This window comes from Oncorhynchus nerka, linkage group LG22 (genome assembly GCF_034236695.1).
Source record: "Oncorhynchus nerka isolate Pitt River linkage group LG22, Oner_Uvic_2.0, whole genome shotgun sequence".
In the NCBI taxonomy this organism is placed as follows: Eukaryota; Metazoa; Chordata; class Actinopteri; order Salmoniformes; family Salmonidae; genus Oncorhynchus; species Oncorhynchus nerka.
This window is the reverse complement of record NC_088417.1, coordinates 30,526,878-30,547,726: the sequence shown is the minus strand read 5'-3', so window position 1 is coordinate 30,547,726 and position 20,849 is coordinate 30,526,878. Positions and strand designations below refer to the sequence as shown.

At 43.9% G+C, this 20,849-nt stretch overlaps 1 protein-coding gene across 2 annotated transcripts in view; it reads right to left on the bottom strand.

Annotated features, from left to right (window-relative positions):
- LOC115104519 (partitioning defective 3 homolog) overlaps window positions 1-20,849 on the bottom strand; it is a 581,101-nt gene that overhangs the window by 169,015 nt on the left and 391,237 nt on the right. For both annotated transcript variants that reach the window (XM_065007121.1, XM_065007122.1), the window contains 2 exons: window positions 14,172-14,420; window positions 7,386-7,638 (listed from right to left, as the gene is read on the bottom strand). In XM_065007121.1, the coding sequence (XP_064863193.1) occupies window positions 7,386-7,638; window positions 14,172-14,420 (502 nt within the window). The remainder of the gene's footprint in view (window positions 1-7,385; window positions 7,639-14,171; window positions 14,421-20,849) is intronic.

Here is a 20,849-nt window from a genome sequence, read left to right as displayed (position 1 = left end):
ACAAAATGGGATCACAATGTTCTCAGATCTTCCTATGTTGTTTGTGTTCTCATGACTTCAATTTCCATCCCTTTGAGAATCAACGTACAGTCTAGTTAGCAGACTTCCGCTCTGATTGATCAAAGGAATCGCTTCCAGTACAGAAATACCAACACAGTGGTAATCAAAGTTGGAAAACAAAAAGCAAAAGAAGAAGATGACAAAAGTTAGAGGATGCAGAGAGCAATTAAAAAGAGTGAAGCGTGTCTAGTGTTGATTATGGCCTAAACTCATCGTCATCAGACAGAGCAGCGAAGAGAAGAGACTAATGTCTAATCCACATGACAGGGCTGACGCTTACTGTACTGGGACATTTCTTTACACATTGTCCCTTCTAGCACGGTGGTGAACGTGTAACCAGGGCAGCCCAGAACAGCTCGACTTGGCTCGGTTCGTCCCTATAGTGTGGATCCGACATATACAGTATGAGCTAATAAGAGTGTGAGGAGAGTCTTGGGTTCCCAGGGACTGTTCCATTAGAGGGCAAGGATGGCCGTGGAGGAAGCTGCTACATTTAATTAGGTCCTTAACAAGCCACTTTATGAATTCAGTCATGTTTGGAGCCTTCTCTATGAGACGCTGCTGGGTGAAAGACACCGGTGGATCCCATTTCACTCCAACAAGATTTCAGATTCAATTAGTTCCATGCTCTCCCTACTCACTTTACAACTTCTACTACACACACATCCCGTGTGATCATTCCAAACCAAATTATTCCTTGGCCCTCTGACGGAAATACACTGGTGTCAGATTACATTTGCATTGAGTGGTCAGAGGAAAGAAGAGCTGGACATGTCCCCCTGGTCTCTAAGCCACCAACACACACACACACCACCCCTCTTAGTGTCTGATATTGCGGCCACAGTCACTGACCCCCCCCCCCCCCCTCCCCTTAATCCAATGCCGGATGCTTTCTAAAAGCATGCCCCCCAAGTCGTCAATAAGACCTTTCCTGTGACACGCAATCACACGCGTTCAGACGAATGCACACACACGCACAAATCTGTGCTTAGCCTAACCCCCCAATATATGTTTTGTTTTGTTTCATTGTGACAGTGTTTGGTAATCTGCCGGGGTGGTGAATTGTGTTCATTGTTTCACCTCCACTGCTGTGTCTCTGCTCTGTGATTGGCAGGGGGATAACAGGATGTCACACACAGAGGGCATATTTGGTCCTTTTTCAAGGTTTTCAAGGTTTGACTTCAGCCCAAAATGACTCCCTTTAAAGCTCAAGGATTAATCGGCTTTGAAGAGGGAGGGAAATATTCTCAAATATGTTTTTGACAGGGTGAAAACGGGATCCTCTTCTTAAGGACAATACCCACTATGAGATGAGATCTCTCTTAGTGGTGGATCCCAGTGAGAGGAAGAGTGGAAGGCTGTTGCTGTTACATCAATAAACCCAATGCAAATTTGGCATGTCTTTAATTCTCAGTTTATACACAGAAATACTCACTCACAATAACACGTCCGGTATGGCATGTCAAAGACATATTAGTTGGAAATATATCATACAAATATGTTGTACTCAACAGCCATTTGTGATGTTGCAGTATGTTGGTGCTAAGTTGAGTCCTTTTTCTCTTCCTCTAACATAAGCTGGTGGTCATTCTTCTAAATAGGTTGTAGCTTGATCCTGACTGAACTATGGTAGGATTAATACCTTGGCCAATCTTTTATGGGACATTATGATAAGTGAGGCATGACATGAACCACAATGAATTCTCTGAGATGAGATTCTGCAGCTGTCAGTGCCTGCTTATGGGAACGCCTAATTGCCATTGATGGGTAAACGGTGTGTGTAATAATACAGGTAGAGTTAGGCACACCTCAGGGCAGCTGTCTAGGCCCCTTACTTTTTTCAATTTTTATTAATTGCCTGCCACGGGCACTGAGTAAAGCATGTGTGTCTATGTTTGCTGATGACTCAACATTATACACATCAACTACAACACTAAACAAAGAGCTGCAGTCAGTTTTAGAATGGGTGTAAGCTAGTCCTAAATATTTCAAAAACTAAAAGCATCGTGTTTCGGACAAATCATTGACTAAGCCCTAATCCTCAACTAAATCTTGTGGTGAATAATGTGGAAATTTAACAAGTTGAGGAGACTAAACTGCTTGGAGTAACACTGGATTGTAAACTGTCATGGTCAAAACATATTGATGCAATGGTAGCTAAGATGGGGAGAGGTATGTCCGTAATAAAGCGCCACTCTGCTTTCTTTACATCTCTATCAACAAAACAAGTCCTACAGGCCCTAGTTTTATCCCACCTGGACTACTGCCCAACCATATGGTCAAGTGTCACAAAGAGGGACAAAGGCAAATTACCGTTGGCCAAGAACAAAGCAGCACGGCTGGCCCTTAAATGTACATGGAGAGCTAACATCAATAACATGCATGTCAATCTCTCCTGGCTCAAAGTAGAGGAGAGTGCATGTCTTTGTGAGAGGTATTGACATGTTGAAAGCCCCGAGATATCTGTTCAAAAGACTAGCACACAGCTCGGACACCCATGCATACACCACAAGACATGCCACCAGGGGTCTCTTCACAGTCCAGAACAGACTCTGGGAAATGCACAGTACTACATAGAGCCATGACTACATGGAACTCTATTCCACATCAGATAACTCAAGCAAGCAGTAGAAAATGATAAAAAACAGATCAAACTTATGGAACCACACGGCTTGTGAAGAGACACAAACACAGGCACACAGACGCGCAAACACGCACTCTACACACACGTACATTGTATTTTTGTTGTATTGTGGTATTATACATGATGGATTATACATGATGTATTGCAGAAATGTAGTGGTAGACTAGTGGTCTAATAATGTGTTGTACGTGTTGTTTTATTGCTTTGTTTCTTGGCAGAATCTAATGGGGATCCTTTATAAATAAAAAATATATACAAATATGCAAATATGTGTCGATGTTACAATACTAATGACCAAACCGGCTTACCACAATCTGAAGTGACGACGCCCACGCAACCATATGGGGTCATATGGAATGCATAGATAACATAGCGCATACAACAGATCCCATAACATCACGCTACATCATGCCAAGGCACGCTAACTCTTTAGCTACTCTCCTTCTGCCAACAACACCCTCCTATTATCTGCCTTTGTGGCATGGAATCTTACATCCACCATCCAACCTTCCCCCCCCACTCGCTACCTCCCTCCCTCCTACTTTTTCTTCCCTCTCCCCTCCTGCTCCTTTTTCCCCTCCACCTCCTCCTCTTCCCCCTATTATGTGGCACCACAGTTCACTCCAGTGCACACCATTCCTGTCTCCTGCTCGGTCTGTCTTTCTCTCTCTCTCTCTCTCCCTCTCTCTCTCTCTCTCTCTCTCTCTCTCTCTCTCTCTCTCTCTCTCTCTCCATCCGGCAGCTGCCTGCTCCTTTTACCACAACCAGGATGCATTAGTTCAGCACCCATGAAAGGAGCGGGTCTTGAGCACGCAAGCCTGATGCGCACACACACACACACACACACACACACACACACACATACCCATGCTCAAGGGCCGATTCAAATACAATACAGTACACACTCCGCTACGCAGACTCACACAAAGACAGCGAGATGAGAGGGAGATGGAAGATGGGCATTCGGAGAGGTCAGCCAATCAGAGGGAAGATAAACAACACCTCATTAAGGTTGTAAATGGAGCCGTTGTGCCATTCAAATCAGACAGGAATAGATACTATATGGCTGCATGGAGGCAGCATAGCGACATGCTAACAGGGTTAACAAGGCCCCGGGTGGGGATGTGGATGTCTAAACAACCCTGATAAGATCCGAAAGTAATGACGTGCATCCCAAATGGCACCCTATTCCTATAGGGCTTTGGTCAAAAGCAGTGCACTATATAGGGAAGAGGGTGTCAATTGGGATGCATTCATGATCACAGTCATGCTATCTGGGAGTAGAGGACATGAGATGCACCATGGTTATTAGAATAATGGCTGGATGGATATATGTCCACCGGACCATGGGCTTGTCATATAGTAAAACAACAGTGAAATGAAATTACTATAGTCCTCCCTTAAAGGGATTTCTATCCCCGTCCATGACCATTTCTGCCCTTTTGATAGGAATAACCTATTAATTACTGCATCAAAAATAGACATGATTTCATGTGCTGCAGAAGATAATTTTACATTCAATAACAGAAGTTATTTTACTGTGAGGGTTCTTTTATTCCGGCTTAAGCAGTCAAATTTCTCTCCTCCTCTTCCCCTCTCTATCTCGCTCTTCTTTTCTCTACAATATCACACTACTCTCCACTGGCCCTGGCTTTAATGCACTACCAATCAGGCTGTCCATTAAGCGTGTGCACTGCATGTTCATCAGGCGCCACGTCCTTAGCTTTGCATGCAGATGAGCTCAAATTGCAGTGTATTGCAAACTCCTTCAAATCTCCTTAGGGGAGTAGATGCGTGTGGTGTGTGTGTGTGTGTGTTTATCTGTGTGTTTGTGAAAGGATTATATGTGTGTGTGTGTGTGTGTGTGTTTGTGTGTGTGTGTGTGTGTGTGTGTGTGTGTGTGTGTGTGTGTGTGTGTGTGTGTCTGTGTCAGGGAGGCTTATTGGTTTGATGTGCTGAAGGCCTGTTCCATGTAAATTAGCACCCGGGGATAAGGGCTAAAGCCAATCAGGTTGCATGTGTGGTCATCATGATGAAGTCTGGTCATGCCATTGGCTGATGATGATTCTAAGCTGTTTTGTATGCAACAGGAATATTGCTCATGATGTGCTGGGGAACTGGATGGACATGCTATCTCTCTCTGTGTATGAAACTCCTCAATTTTCAATGAGTGTCAGACCAAAACGTCAAAAGAATAACTGACATTACATCGAACATATCTCTCACACTTTCTTTTCTCGTTCTCTCCCTCCAATTTTCTCTCTCTTCGAATATTTGTCAGCTCTCTCCCTCTCTCTCTGTCCGTCTCCCTCACTTCATATTTGACTCGTCCCCTTCCTCTAGCTTGGCATTTTATTATTGTTCTATTTTTCAGGCTCCTTCATATGAACAGTTTAGCTCAGTGTCTTTCCATTGCCTTACACCTGTCTCACCTTAAAGGGATAGGCATTGAAACCCTTTATCCACTTCCCCAGAGTCAGATGAACTCGTGGATACTATTTTTATGTTTCTGCGTCCAGTATGAAGTAAATTGCTAACTAGCGCTAGTGCAATCGCTAACTAGAGTTAGCCGGTGTCTGCTAGCCATTACTCTAATGGTAGTTAGAGATTTTTTGCGAGCCTATGCTATCTTCCATCATACTGGACACAGAGGCGTAAAAATGGTTTCCACAAGTTCATCTGACCCTGGGGAAGTAGATAAAAGGGCTCACTGCAAAATCACAAAGTATCCCTTTAACACAGTGCAAAACACTCTCCAAGCCTGCTTTTTAACTGAGGGCAGGGAGGGAGTGAGCCAGCATCACACAGAGAGAGAGAGTCTGCGTCCCAAACAGCACCCTATTCCCTACGGTGCACTACATTTTACCAGGGCACATAGGGCTCTGGTCAAACGTGGAGCAGTATAACAGGAATATGGTGCCATTTGGGACGCAGGCAGAGGGATAGAGAGAGAAGTAAGTAGTGGTTTTTGGTGAGCTGTCTCTTTGCATATCCAATATAAGACAAAGGGTCAGAAGTCTCGGGAGTTAAATGCAGGGTGCAGGGGAGAGTGTCAGGGAGGGCTGCTGTGTGCCAACTCCTAAGTGGCTGTGGTACTCAGAGATAATGTAGAAAGATGATGTGCCAGGGAAGGGCACGGCAAGGTCCAGGTGAATAGTCTGCACCTCTCTAGCGCCGCAGAAGATGCTGAAGAGGAACAACCTTTGCCAGCAGTGCCGATTGCGCCGTGACACAGGAAGCGATGAAAGCCACCGACTCACATTTCAACATACATTCACTAATCAAACTCACTTCAAAGTAAGACATAGTAAAGGCAGAGGTTTGTGTGTTTATTTGCATGTGCTTGTGTGCATGTTCACGTGCCTGTTTGTGTGCGTGCACTAGTGTGCTTGTGCATCTATGTGTAATTATAAAATAATCTCCCCCAGATAAACAACCTTTCTGAATTCCTGAATCATGACCTCAAAACACTTGTAGTTTCATTGTTAATTATGGAGCTGTCCTCCGTGATACACAAGTTAATCTCATTAAGATAATCCGCAGGAAAACAATTTATTGCATGATAACAGACGTGTGTGTGTGTGTGTGAGCACCCTTATTTATGCTGGACGCAAATGAGCATAAAATCCAAATAATTAATTGTGGTTTCTGTTTGATTAGCCTCACGGCAGTGGCGGTGGCTGCGCCCCTAACAACCACGCTTGGACCCCCTGCTCTCTGAATTAGCACTAAGGGTATAGGATACACCCTCACCATCCCTCACCTGATGAGGGTTAGCTTACTGTACATGATAGGATCAGATTCACAATACCATACATTAGTGGTTAGTACTGATCACATTGTAGTTTTAGCATTAGCAATTTGATCAAGCATCAAGCATCTCTGAGTAGGAGTGCTGATCTAGGATCAGGTCCTTACTGTTGATGTAATCTTGTTCATTGTGATCTAAAAGGCAAAACCGATCCTAAGTCAGCACTCCAACGCTGAGACGCTGATACATACAGCCGCAGGGCTTGCTGTACTGTTTCAGTGAGAAGCTCAATACACCGAATGCAGGAAGCATTTTATAGAAGTAACCACCTCTGGGGGACTGTTTACTGGTCACACATAAAGAGCAATGGGTGACCAACAAGAGCAGAGTGATCTCTACCAATTTCCCACCATTAGCCTGACACGCTGTAGGCCACAAACCAGGACTGCACAGCAGCAGATGACTCACAATACAATGCCCCTGGGCATCTGAAATACATGCAAAGTGATTCTAATGAAATCAAGTTTGTAATCTTCACAAGCTTTTTATCCTTTGTTCTAATAAGACCCAATCACATATTCCCATTAGTACTCAGGCTGAGTACAGTGCATTCTCCACTGGTTTAACAAACAGAGAAGGTGTTTCGGTGGGTATGATACTGTACATAATGAATAAAACATCCTTTCCTTATTAAAAAAAAAAAAACGCTTGAGATGTGCCAGAGGCCTGGCTGCCTGGGCATATTGACCCCAGCAGAGTTTAAGGTGAGGTTCACCCCCATTAGTTCCAATACCAATCACAGAGAGAACGCACTCTGTGTTCCGATTTCAGATTTGCTACAGAATGCTCTAGTCATACTCCAGAATGTTTTACTGAATACATTAACAGAATAAGAGTTTTGATTGGGTCTAGAGGGTAAAGGGTCCTTACCTGAACATGTCTCCCAGGCCCTTCAGCAGCAACCCTTTCTTGGCTTTGTTTTTTTCTCTCTCTTTTTCTTTCTCCTTTTCTTTATCTCTCTCAGGCTTCTTCTTGTCCCTCACGCTCTTCACCCTCTTTTTATCGCCGTTGCCATTCACCTGCGTCTCCATGGTTACAGAGTTGCCGGGTGGCAGGGTCAGGTCAGTGGCCGTAGATATGGAGTCCCGGCCTGACCGAGTACTCCCCTCGGTGTCCTCCTCCACTGAGAGATGGAAAAAGGGAGGGAGAGAGATTGTTTTTGTTTGGGTCTAACATACTGGAAAATATAAATGCAACATGAGACCATTTCAATGATTTTACTGAGTTACAGTTCATATAATGAAAACAGTCAATTGAAATAAATTAAATAGGCCCTACTCTATCGATTTCACATGACTGGGCAGGGGCGCAGCCATGGGTGGGCCTGGGAGGGCATTACCCAGTTGGGAGACAGACCCACCCACTGTGGAGCCTGGCTCAGCCAATCAGTATGAATTTTCCCCCACAAAAGGCTTTATTACAGACATAAATACTCCTCAGAATCATCAGCTGTCTGGGTGGCTGGTCTCAGAAGATCCAGCAGGTGAAGAAGCCGGACGTGGAGGTCCTGGGCTGGCGTGGTTACACGGTTACATGCGGTTGTGAGCCCGGTTGGACGTACTGCCAAACTCTCTAATACAACTTTAAATTCTCTGGCAAGAGCACTGGTGGACAACTCCCTCCAAACTTGAGACATCTGTGGCATTGTGTTGTGTGTCAAAACTGCACATTTTAGAGCAGCCTGTATTTGTCCCAAGCACGAGGTGCACCTGTGTAATGATCATGCTGTTTAATCATTTTATTGATGTGCCACACCTGTCAGGTGGAAGGATTATCTTGGCAAAGGAGAAATGCTCACTAACAGGGATGTAATCAAATTTGTGAAGACAATTTGAAAGAAAAAAGCTTTTTGTGCGTATGGAACATTCTGAGATCTTTTATTTCAGCTCATGAAACATGGAACACACACTTTACATGTTGTGTTTATATTTTTGTTGAGTATACAGTGCCTTCGGTAAGTATCCAAACCCCTTACCTTTTTCCACATTTTGTTAGGTTACAGCCTTATTCAAAAATTGATTCAATAGTTTTTTTCCCCACACAATACGCCATAATGACAAAGCAAAAACAGGTTCTTAGAAATGTTAGCTAATATATAAAAAATATATATCACATTTAGTATTCAGACCCTTTACTCTGTGGTTTGTTGAAGCACCTTTGGCAGCGATTACAGCCTCGAGTCTTCTTGAGTGTGACACTACAAGCTTGGCACACCTGTATTTGCGGAGTTTCTCCCATTCTTCTCTGCAGATCAACAACCATTTCACTGACCATTTCAAATCCCACTGTACCTTCTCCGCTGTGCAATCCGGTTCCCGACCTGGTCATGGGTGTACCTCAGCCACGCTCAAGGTACTAAACGTTATCCTAACCGCCATCGATAAAAGACAGCACTGTGCAGCAGGCTTCATCGACCTGGACAAGGTTTTCAACTCTGTCAATCACCGTATTCTTATCGGCAGACTCAAGAGCCTTGGTTTCTCAAATGACTGCCTCGCCTGGTTCACCAACTACTTCTCAGATGGAGTTCAGTGTATAATATCGGAGGGCATGGTGTGCGGACCTCTGGTAATCTCTATGGGGGTACCACAGGGTTCAATTCTCGGGCCGACTCTTTTCTCCGTATATATCAACGATGTCGCTCTTGATGCGGGTTATTCCTTGATCCACCTCTACGCAGACGACACCCTTCTGTATACATCTGGCCCTTCTTTGGACACTGTGTTAACAAACCTCCAAACGAGCTTCAATACCATACAACTCTCCTTCCGTGGCCTCCAACAGCTCTTAAATACTAGCAAAACTAAATGCATGCTTTTCAACCAATCGCTGCCCACACCCGCCCGCCCGACTAGCATCACTACTCTGAACGGTTCTGACTTAGAACATGTGGACATCTACAAATACCTAGGTGTCTGGCTAGTATGTAAACTCTCCTTCCAGACTCATATTAAGCATCTCCAATCCAAATTAAATGAAGAATCAGCTTCCTATTTCGCAATAAAGCATCCTTCACTCTCCTTCATACCCTCGTAAAACTGACTATCCTACCGATCCTCGACTTCGGCGATGTCATTTACAAAATAGCCTCCAACACTCTACTCAGCGAACTGGATGCCATCCGTTTTGCCACCAAAGCCCCATATACCACCCACCACTGTGACCTGTATGCTCTCGTCGGCTGGCCCTCGCTACATATTCGTCGCCAAACCCACTGGCTCCAGGTCATCTATAAGTCTTTGCTAGGTTTAAGCTACGCCTTATCTCAGCTCACTGGTCACCATAGCAACACCCACCTGTAGCACGCGCTCGAGCAGGTATATCTCACTGGTTATTCCCAAAGCCAACACCTCATTTGGCCGCCTTTCCTTCCAGTTCTCTGCTGCCACTGATTGGAACGAAAAAATAAATAAAGGTGAAAAAATACAAAAATAAATCCTCTCAGGCTCTGTCAGGTTGGATGGGGAGCATTGCTGCATAGCTATTTTCAGGTCTCTCCAGAGATGTTTGATCAGGTTCAAGTCCGGGCTCTGGCTGGGCCACTCAAGGACATTCAGAGACTTGTCCCGAAACCCCTCATGCATTGTCTTGGCTGTATGCTTTGTCCTGTAGGAAGGTGAACCTTCGCCCCAGTCTGAGGTCCTGAGCGCTCTGGAGCAGGTTTTCATCAAATATCTCTCTGTACTTTGCTCCATTAATCTTTGCCTCTATCCTGACTAGTCTCTCAGTCCCTGCCGCTGAAAAACATCCCCACAGCATGATGCTACCACCACCATGCTTCACCGTACGATTGGTGCCAGGTTTCCTCCAGACGGGACGCTTGGCATTCAGTCGAAGAGTTCTATCTTGGTTTCATCAGACCAGAGAATCGAGATTCTCAGGGGCTGAGAGTCTTTAGATGCCTTTTGGCAAAACTCCAAGCGGGCTGTCATGTGCATTTTACTGAGTAGTGGCTTCTGTCTGGACACTCTACCAAGGCCTGATTGGTGGGGTGCTGCAGAGATGATTGTTCTTCTGGAAGGTTGTCCCATCTCCACAGAGGAACTCTGGAGCTCTGTCAGAGTGACCATAAGGTTCTTGGTAAACTCCCTGACCAAGTCCCTTCTCCCCCAATAGCTCAGTTTGGCCGGGCGGCCAGTTCTAGGAAGAATCTTGGTGGTTCGAAACTTCTTCCATTTAAGAATGATGGAGGCCACTGTGTTCTTGGGGACCTTCAATGCTGCCGACATTTTTAGTACTCTTCCCCACATCTGTGCCTTGACACAATCCTGTCTCAGATCTCTACAGACAATTCCTTTGACCTCATGGATAGGTTATTTTAGAATAGGCTGTATCATAACAAAATGTGGAAAAGGTCAAGGGGCCTGAATACTTTCCGAATGCACTGTAAATGCATTATATATATATATATATATAGCTAGATTGTCAGTATCTCTGTTTTCTGTACTGTCTCGAATTTCCATCATCCAAGAAAAGCTCCATATTGAAATGAACCCTCTTCAGTGAAACTGAGTTGATTATACTCAAGGTTTCTACTACACTGCAGCGTGTCTGTAATTAATCTGTCACTAATTTACATTTAAATCATCTCTGAGAAGGCCTATGGGGATCTTAATTGCAAATAGCCTGGGTTCTCCTCCAATGGGCTGCATGCCTACGGTGGTATATGCGTCACAATGAGGCGTGAGGTAGATGGCCCTGGGATTAAGCTTTATTAATGTCTCGCACATTACTGCCTGATTGGCTGGCTTTGACAGGGGGAAAAAAGAAAGGTTCTTATCAGGAAAATAAAAAAAAGGTAAGTCCTTGATGAATTCTTAGCATAGCGAGATGAGATGAGACTGACTGTGGTGATTGAAAAGTACAGGGCTGCATCCCAAATTATTGCCTATTCCCTATGCAGTGCACTACAACTGACCAGGACCCACAGGGTGCCATTTGGAACGCAGCCTTGGTTCACATTTCAAAGGATGAAGGCGCCAAGGACTTGTTTTCTTCTCGGTCCGTCGAGTTATCAGCGGTTGCTTTCTGCATCCATCTCAAAGGAAATTACTGAAATGAAATCTCACCATGAGGCGGTGTATGACAAGAATAGCATGCTGAATCTCGTGGTTTAAGCCCTATTCAATTATGCAAAAAAAACAACATTTTTTGCCTATCCCCACTTTGGGATATGATAAGACTAACAGGGTCTGGACAGATATCAATTCTATCACTCATACTGAGGCGTGCTTATCATCTTGTTAAGTGCAAAGGCGGCATATCTCAGAACTGAGCTGCATCTTGGCCATTATGGCTAAGATTAGCAACAGCACTAATGTTAGATGCTCGTAATGACGCTGTCACTGATAACACACTAAATATTGTAATCTTACTGGCCCTCCTGGGGGAATGTAAAACGCTGTGTGTGTGTGTTTGGTTTGTTTTTATCAAGCAGTCCACTAAAAGTCTGTTGGCAAAAAAATGAGAACGAGAGAAATGAACCGCGATGAAGGTCTAAATAAGATAGAACACTTCATTTCACATTAGCCACACAAAGACTGACAGGAACGAGTTGAGGCAAAACAGCAAGAAAAATCTATGGTGTTTCAATCAAAAAAAGCCTCGGAAAATAAAAGTTTAGGTACTTGCCAAGCTCAGATTGCAGGAGGGAGTCCACAGAAAAGTGAACTGAATAGGGGCAATTAAAACGATCTGTGTGCCCGACCGCAGACAGCAAATGTTTTGACACTGCAATCAAAGTGTATCATTAAATCTCTCCATTTCAATAGAGAAAAGGGAGACTCATTTCAGTGTGTAAATGAGAGTTCTGACTGAAATGTAAAATTGCTGGGCTCATTTCAGCGTACACAATATAGGGGGATTTGAATTCAGAATCTCTGTTTAGAAACATTAAACCCCCGATAACATATATAAGGGAATGCAGTAGCTCGGTAGGATATCTTGTGGGGACACATTTGCAGAAGGCGACGTCACATTCTCATTTCATGTGAATAAAAGTATTGGTTGTAGGAAAAGCGAAAGGCTTATCTGTCAACGTTGACGATTAAACCCTGTGATGATATAATATCATATAAAATCAGAGTTATTTGAATTTCATGCGAGAAGAGAAAATATTCCTCGGCAGAGGAAAGGAAGGAGGAAATCGTAGAGCTTGTCCCATTTTTTTTTCTTAGGCAAGATAAGACAGCATTTAGTGGTTTGCAGACAGAGCTTATGAGAACAAAGAGATGCAAATAATTCCATGCAAATTATTCCCCTCTTTTTCAAATTTCCCCAGGTTGCTTTAATGGAATCTATTCATGGAGAATTAATGAAAAATATATCTGGTGATTATTGTGGTGGCGTTGCAGGGTATTACCTGTTCAGGAATGTAACACATCCCTGCCTCTATCTCAAATGCCTTTGTGTCAAGAAACACCTGCCAACTGACGTGCTCAGTCAAAGGGAAGAGGGAGACTAGGTAATACTTTGAGAATTTAAGTTATTTCTGGTCTCAATTTTAGTCAATACATTTGGCAGTACAGTCAGAGTATCTAAAGAATCCCAAAATCCTGTTTCTACTCAACATGAAACAGATTTACCTGTACCAATGTGTTATGACACTAAGAAAGTAAAACCACGAATGAAAAGGAACCGTTAGAGAACACGATGACACACTTTTCGATTGAATCCCAAAATAAAGAATGGATTCTGAATCTAGGCACAACATTGAAAAAAAAAGTACATACATAAAAGCTTCCACAACAAAACATCCAGGACCATAAAGCCAAGATGCAAAAAAAGCAAGACTCGTGTGTTCTGTTGGCAAACAATGGAAGTGCTTTCCTTGTTCTGTTTGTAGTCTGCTTGGAATAAATGACAATGCAGTTTAAATGGCTGTGAGCCCTCAGGGAAGACATGGAGAAGCAGTCTAGAACAATTCACTTCTACACTAACCCTATGCATATTAATGGCTCTCTGATGTAGATGCTGATTGGATGCTTATTCCTTTCTGCATGCCTCTCACTAAGTAATGTATGAGAGAAAACCTACGGAACTTGAGTGAGGGGTAGATCCATAGAGATATTAGCAAATAATGTTCTATATGTAATTATAAACTGGGTGGTTAAAGCCCTGAATGCTGATTGGCTGACAGCCGTGGTATATCAAACCGTATACCACGGGTGTGATAAAACATTTATTTTTACTGCTTTAATTATGTTGGTAACCAGTTTATAATAGCAATAAGGCACCTTGGGGGTTTGTGGTATATGGCCAACATACCACGGCTAAGGGCTGTATCTAGGCACTCTGCGATGCGTCGTGTGTAAGAACAGCCCTTGGTATATTGACCATATACCACACCCCTTCGGGCCTTATTGCTTAATTATATGGGTGGATCCTCCTTCTATATTCAAAGTGTCTCATTTTGGAACTATCGGCCAGTTACTTTATTTAACACTGACCATGAACTACAGAAACTACATAGGTTTGCTTAATGGAACCAAGGTCTATAAACTACACATAAAATGAGTTATGCTTTATAAAACCAAGGTCTATAAACTACACATAAAATGAGTTATGCTTTATAAAACCCGAGGTCTATAAACTATACACAAAATGAGTTATGCTTTATAAAACCGAGGTCTTACAGTCTGAACACTTAACACTCACATGTCTCCATTCCCTTCAGGTCACACTCTTCCATAGCAGCAACGATTACTCCTGGCCTGTCGTACGATTTGTCGATGGCTGCCCGGAAGCTCTCGTTGCAGCCCCGCCCCCTGATGATTCGTGGGCGTGGCCTGTGGAGGTTCATTTCCCCGTTGAGTGTAACCTCGGCAACGGCAGTCTGGAGGCTCTCCAGGGAGCTGGACTTCTTCAGGCCCAGAGAGGGACCAATTGTTTCTCCTGTCGAAGAGCCTGAAGCAAGGAGAAGTGGTGACACTGGACTTAGAGTGGTGATATTTAGCATTCATAAAGCCTTCCTATGCATGACAAAGACTCATAATGCCCTACATAAGTTTATATAGTCTTTATAGGACTGCCTTGAGGCCCAGGGAGGGTCCTACTGCTTCTCCTGTCGAAGAGTCTGATAAAGGAGTAGTCCGAACACAGGTCCAAGAACAATTGAGTTTGGCAGTGTCCTAAATGGCACCCTATTAATACCCTACGGCTTTGGTCAAAAGTGGTGCACTAAATAGGAAATAGACACAGATTTTATGATGTGTGATATTCATACCCTGAAAATGTGTCCCGAAACGTTATATTCTATGCTGAACTCTGATTGCTATAAATCATTTAGGTTTTCCTAGTTTCCAAAGACCGAAAGAAAATGAGATGATGTAAAACCCTCCACTTGGCGTGTAATTCACCATAGGAGAAGAAGGACGGGCTATAGTCTGTGGGAATTCATCTGGAAAATAAATGATGAATTGGAGTGTGTGAAACATTATGAGGGCATATCTATCTATCTTTGTAGGAGCAAGACAAAGAGAAAACAGAGTAAACCCTCGTTCTCATTTCAACAATGTTTGACAAAGTTTCTCAGACTGTGTAATGTGCCTGAAATGCGTGCGTGTAAACGGAGTACATTTTCAAAACCCAGCGAGCTTCCAAATGTCTATATACTAAAGTGTGTACAGTACTGTAGGCAAGAGTGAGCAGCCATGGTTAACAGAACAGAAATTAGATCAACATAACATCACTCTGATCTAGAGCAGAACAGGGGAAAGATAGGGGTGGAAGTGAGGATGGGATGCAGAGTTAGAGGGGAGGAGGGAGAATGCATTAGAAAACAGTAGGATAATCAGAAGTATTGTAGACTAAACACAGCCCATTCACTTCCTACTGCCGTGGCCTCCTCGATGTCACTACTCTGAACCTTCCACGGGATGGCCTTTCATGCGTCTAATCTTTTTATTTATTTTTTAAAGCTCTTCGCAACGAGGCTTTTAAAGGACACAACCAGCCTCACTTCAAAACGAGAAGATTAAGGTTGTGCAGATGGTGGATAACAGAATATGAACGCAGGGTCACACACCACACCCAAAATGGGATTGCTCATGTATAGAGAGAATGCAAGCTATAGCCAGGTGGGGCTTTTACAACACAGAGATTTCCCAAACTGTTGCCAACACCAGCCACCTGTTAGATCTAGTAGAGATAAACATGTATGGAATCTTTACAAACTCCTGTCAAGACAAGTAGCCTACCTCACCCTCACCCTCACCACACACACCACACACACACCACAAAGAAAGAAGAAGATGTGAGTGAAGTATGACTTCACAGTGTGCAGAACTAATTTACTGTTGGCACAAAACGGGTGGCCCCGTGACAACTCATTTCATTGAAATATGCCTTATAATGGATCCCGTTCATGCAAAATGCATGTAATTAACATGCAAATGATAAAGAAACAACAATTGCCAAAGACGGGTGTCTGTTCTCAGTAACTATAAACTCTGGCACAATATGAACGCGTTCTTTTGTTTGCTGTTCCTGTCAGGTATCACCACCACTTAGAAGACTGTTGACATTAGCACTAGATGTACTGATAGGTATGCTTGTAAGACGCCAGATCTGTAGATGGATAGCAGACTGAGTGCTGGACAGCAACCTCTTATCTACCTCTGGAATAAACCTTGAGACAGCTATCATTTGTTTTCCAATGGCTGCTGTGCGTTTGTTTAAGGTATGGAAGTGGAGCGAGACTGGGGGTATTGGTATTTAATTTTGTCAGGCGGCGTCAGTCAGTTCCCCTGAGCTCTGGCCTCACCAGATAGCCATGTTAAACAAGCAGACATTTTGATTTTCTGTCCCTATCCATTCACTTATTCTTCATTGTGCTGTATTAACCAATAACAACCACCTTCCCACAAAACAGAATAGATTTTAAATCTGCATCTAACCAGCGTGTTAATAAGAAACTTTGAAAAGGGAAACAGTTAATAGATAGTTGATAAACTTTTGATTGAATTAGTCCTGTCTGGATTTTGACCACCGTTCAGTGGAAGATGAGGACTCTCTAAGGACTGTGCATATGGGAATGAGGCCCACAGACCAGCATTGTCTCTTTAGACCCCTCAGGTCCAAAACACACATAGCATGTGCTGCCAGGTTCCATGCCTCATGTAAACACCAAGCCAGCCAGTCAGTCAGCCAGCTACCATGTGGTCTTGTTTCGGCCTTCTGCCCCCCCACGTTTCCTTCAGTCATCAATAACACCCCTGACTTGTTTTCGGGGCCCTAAACGGAGCGTGGCCTATTGCTGCTGAGCTCTCACAGCGGATCTGTGGATGAACAGACACGGAGCCAACAACAGATTAGGGATAAGAAAATAAACCCCCATCAGAGAAAGAAAACAATTACGAATCTATTTCCTTCTCCCTCTTATGGAATGAATAACCCCTCTGAAAAGTCAGAGAGGAGTAGAGTGGTTGGTTGTGAAGTAACTACAGGTGATTTGAGTGGGGAGATCGGGAGAAGGAGAGGAAGTCTAATGGACTCCAGGCGATATAGAAGGCAACATGCCAGCCCAGGACAGTAACCCATGTGTTGCCTGCTACTGTTATCATCATTTCACAAGCAGTAGCAGCTTCAGACGCCCGTCTTCTACTGCCTGAAAGCACCAGGCTGCTAATCTCTACTTGGTCCTTTAGCCAAGTAAACCTGCCGTGGCTACGTTTGTGATTAGCCGAGAACCGTGCCAAACGCTTCTATATCAAAGTGACATCCCAATCTGCTTTCTTACAGAAGTGAACGACTGTGGGAAAAGGAATTCTGTTGACCAAGGATGACTCTCTTCTCACCAGTCTAGGGATGCATCCCAAATGGCAACCTATTCCATATTTAGTGTAGTATTTTGCTTTTCTACTGGAAGGTGATGCCAAAGAAAAATGTCCATCCTGGATGGACAATAAAGTTCAATTCTATTCTACTTTTCCGATTGGCCCAGGTCAAAATTAGTACACTTCACAGCATATAAGGAATCGGAGGCCATTTGGGAGGAATCCTAGACCATGTTTTTTAGACTAGGGGAGGAAACCTAACCACAGGTGGTCTGGTCATCCAAGCCACTAACCTCTGACCTTACTGTGACAAGATGTGTGTATCCTGTCTCTCAGCGCTGCTTGGATCCACTGGTCCATGGGTCACTACTCCCCCGTCTGGCTGTACCGAGGTCAGTCGTTAGCTGTTACTCTATGTATAAACTGAGGCCTCTACACAGCTCTCCATAATAACCCTGTCACAGCTAATAAAGACTCCTGTTCCCAGCAGGCACCCGAGGACCACGCTACCAACTACACAGATACCTGGAAGTGTCCCAAATGGCACCATATTCCCTATATAGTGCACTACTTTGGACCAGTGCGAGTAGGTTCACCAGAGGGCCACACTGCTAACCACTCAGATGCATGCTTAAAGGAAAAGCAATTGCATGATGCAACATCACCAGTAAGTGGATCCACATCTTCCAGCTGACGGTGACAGTAAAACAGAACTTTACAGTGCGTTTGAAATGTCAGCAGGGTTACAGGTACCCTTGTGAAGCACCACCGGGAACAGGACAGCCATTTAACTGTGTTGTTCCTCAGGAAAGCAAGGCACATCTCTGATTACCGACTTCATTTTATATGACAATGAAGGAGATTTGCTCATCTTATTGTACCACCTGGGTGGAAGGGGAAATCATCTGGATTTATTTCTCAAAAGAACCACTTGTGTCAGATTAAGGACATGGGAGGACAGACATAAAAAACATGAATAACAGGAAATTGCAGCCCCCGGTAAGGACGTGGCATAATTCTCCACATGCTGGAGGATGTGCCTTAATCAACATACTCCAAATGCCATGTAAATGTGAGGCTTTGGAAGCTTATGCATAAATCCAGACAAACAGAATAGAGCACACACCGAAGCTGGGCGGGTGCATGTTTGACACAATAGGATTGTGGGTGATAAACCCACGGACGGATACAACAGTTTATGGAAACACAAATGGCATCTGCCGCTCTCTCTCTCCCTCATCTGCCATTCTCCGAATCTGGGAATTATCACCCTTTCGTATTCTGAATCAGGCTAGATCGTTGTGTAGTGTTTCTGTCTGGGAATGGCACAGAGGCCTCTGATTGGTCCGTGCTTTTGCCTTTGTTTTCATCTGAATCTCTCAGAACCTCTCCAGGGACATTTTGACTGACAGCTCTCAATATGCCAGGTCCTATCACACAACCAACCCACGCTGCCACGTCTTCTGCTCATTGGGGAAGAAATAATACATGTTCCCTATCGCAAACCGACACAGGTATGACACTCACCGCACGCTCAGAGAAGAAATAGGGGGAAGCATAAATATGCGACACACACACAAAAAAAATGCCAAAACGCACCAGCAAATATTAGTGACCAAGATGAATGTGCAATATATTCTTACAGTAATAAGACGAAACCAAAGGCAACCAGGAGGACATTTAATTGGAGAAGAGCGATGATCATTAAGCGTTAAAGGGAGGTATTGCAAACTATATGAATAAATCACTAGTGATTATTACGGTAGTAGCTCCAGCAGCCCCATAGTATAATTACAATGGCTGCGTCCAAAATGGCCCAATAATTCCCTATTTAGTGCACACATTTTGACCAAGCCCTATAGGGCTCTGGTCAAAAGGAATGCATTATATAGGGAGCATGGTGCCATTTGGAAAGCAGCCAAGGAGCAATGCTCCCACCACCATTATTCACAACCACTTCATCCTTGCATGTAAAGATTTTTGTATGGACGGGGAGGACAGGGAGGACGGGGGCTCCATTATGCCTAATGTATTCAGTGTGTGGAGGGTTTAAAGCGCAGCGTTAAAAGGGTAATTAAGCTAAAAATAGTCCCAGGGTGGCGTGGCGGGGCCATGTCCTGGTATCCCTGAGGAAGAGATGCGGCCCTGGGTCGACCAGGCTCATTGTCACTGCCAACTCCTGGGCCATGTCTCAAATGCCACCATATTCCCTATATAGTGCACTACTTTTGACCCGAGCACTATACAAGTAGTAGTACACTATATAGGGAATAGGGTGCCATTTGGGACATAGCCTTGGTTCATTAGGAAGACCAGAGGACGTCCTATATCCTCCAATCCACACTGTTCTACATGTAACATAATGTCACCCCATTATCATTAATGTGACTCAACATCTCAATCAGAGGCATTGTCATTGTTTGGCTAAGTAGCCATGACATTGGGGGTGCTGGTGGTGGTGGTGGTGGTGACGCGAGCACAGAACTAGAATGTGTTCTATTTCTATGGACATGAGAGCAATACTCTACGTCAAAATAGCTGGGTCATATACTGAACAAAAATATAAAACGCAATATGCAACAGTTTCAACAATTTTACTGAGTTACAGTTCATATAAGGAAATCAGTCGATTGAAATCAATTCCAGGCCCTAATCTATGGATTTCACATGACTGGGCAGGGGCTCAGCCATGGGTGGGCATAGGCCCACCCACTTGGGAGCCAGGCCCACCCACTGGGGAGCCAGGCCCAGCCAATCTGAATGAGTTTTGAAGAAGCTGGATGTAGAGGTCCTGGGCTGGCATGGTTACACATGGTCTGCGGTTGTGAGGCCGGTTGGATGTACTGCCAAATTCTCAAAAACAACTCTGTAGGCGGCTTATGGTAGAGAAATTAACATTAAATTATCTGGCAACAGCTCTGGTGGACGTTCCTGCATGCCAATTGCACGCTTCTTCAAAACTCGAGACATCTCTGGCATCGTGTTGTGTGACAAAACTGGACATTTGAGTAGCCTTTAATTGTCCCCAGCACAAGGTGCACATGTGTAATGACAATGCTGGTTAATCAGCTACTTCATATGCCACACATGTCAGTTGGATGGATTGTCTTGACAAAGGAAAAATGCTCACTAACATGGATGTAAACATCTTATGCACAAAATTGGAGAGAAATAAGCTTTTTTGGAAAATGTATGTGAGCTTTTATTTCAGCTCATGAAACATGGGACCAATACTTTACATGTTGCATTTATATTTTTGTTCAGTATAGATTACCTGTAGTTAGGCTGTGATCCTGTCCTGCTCATTCAGTGAATCACTTGTATTTATTTCAATAATGTGCAATAGGTATGAGAAAGAATAGATTTTGGCTGCTGTTTAGTAAAAGTGCTGTTTGCATTGTTCAGCTCTCAACACATTCTGTGCCTGGTGAGTACACACGTTGTACTAGACCCGTTCTAATGGAAGGTGAGAACACACTGGCTTGTCATTGATGGATTAATTCCATTCAGCTAAAGAGGCCAACTGGCATTGAGCATCTCTATTTCAAATGGGACTACA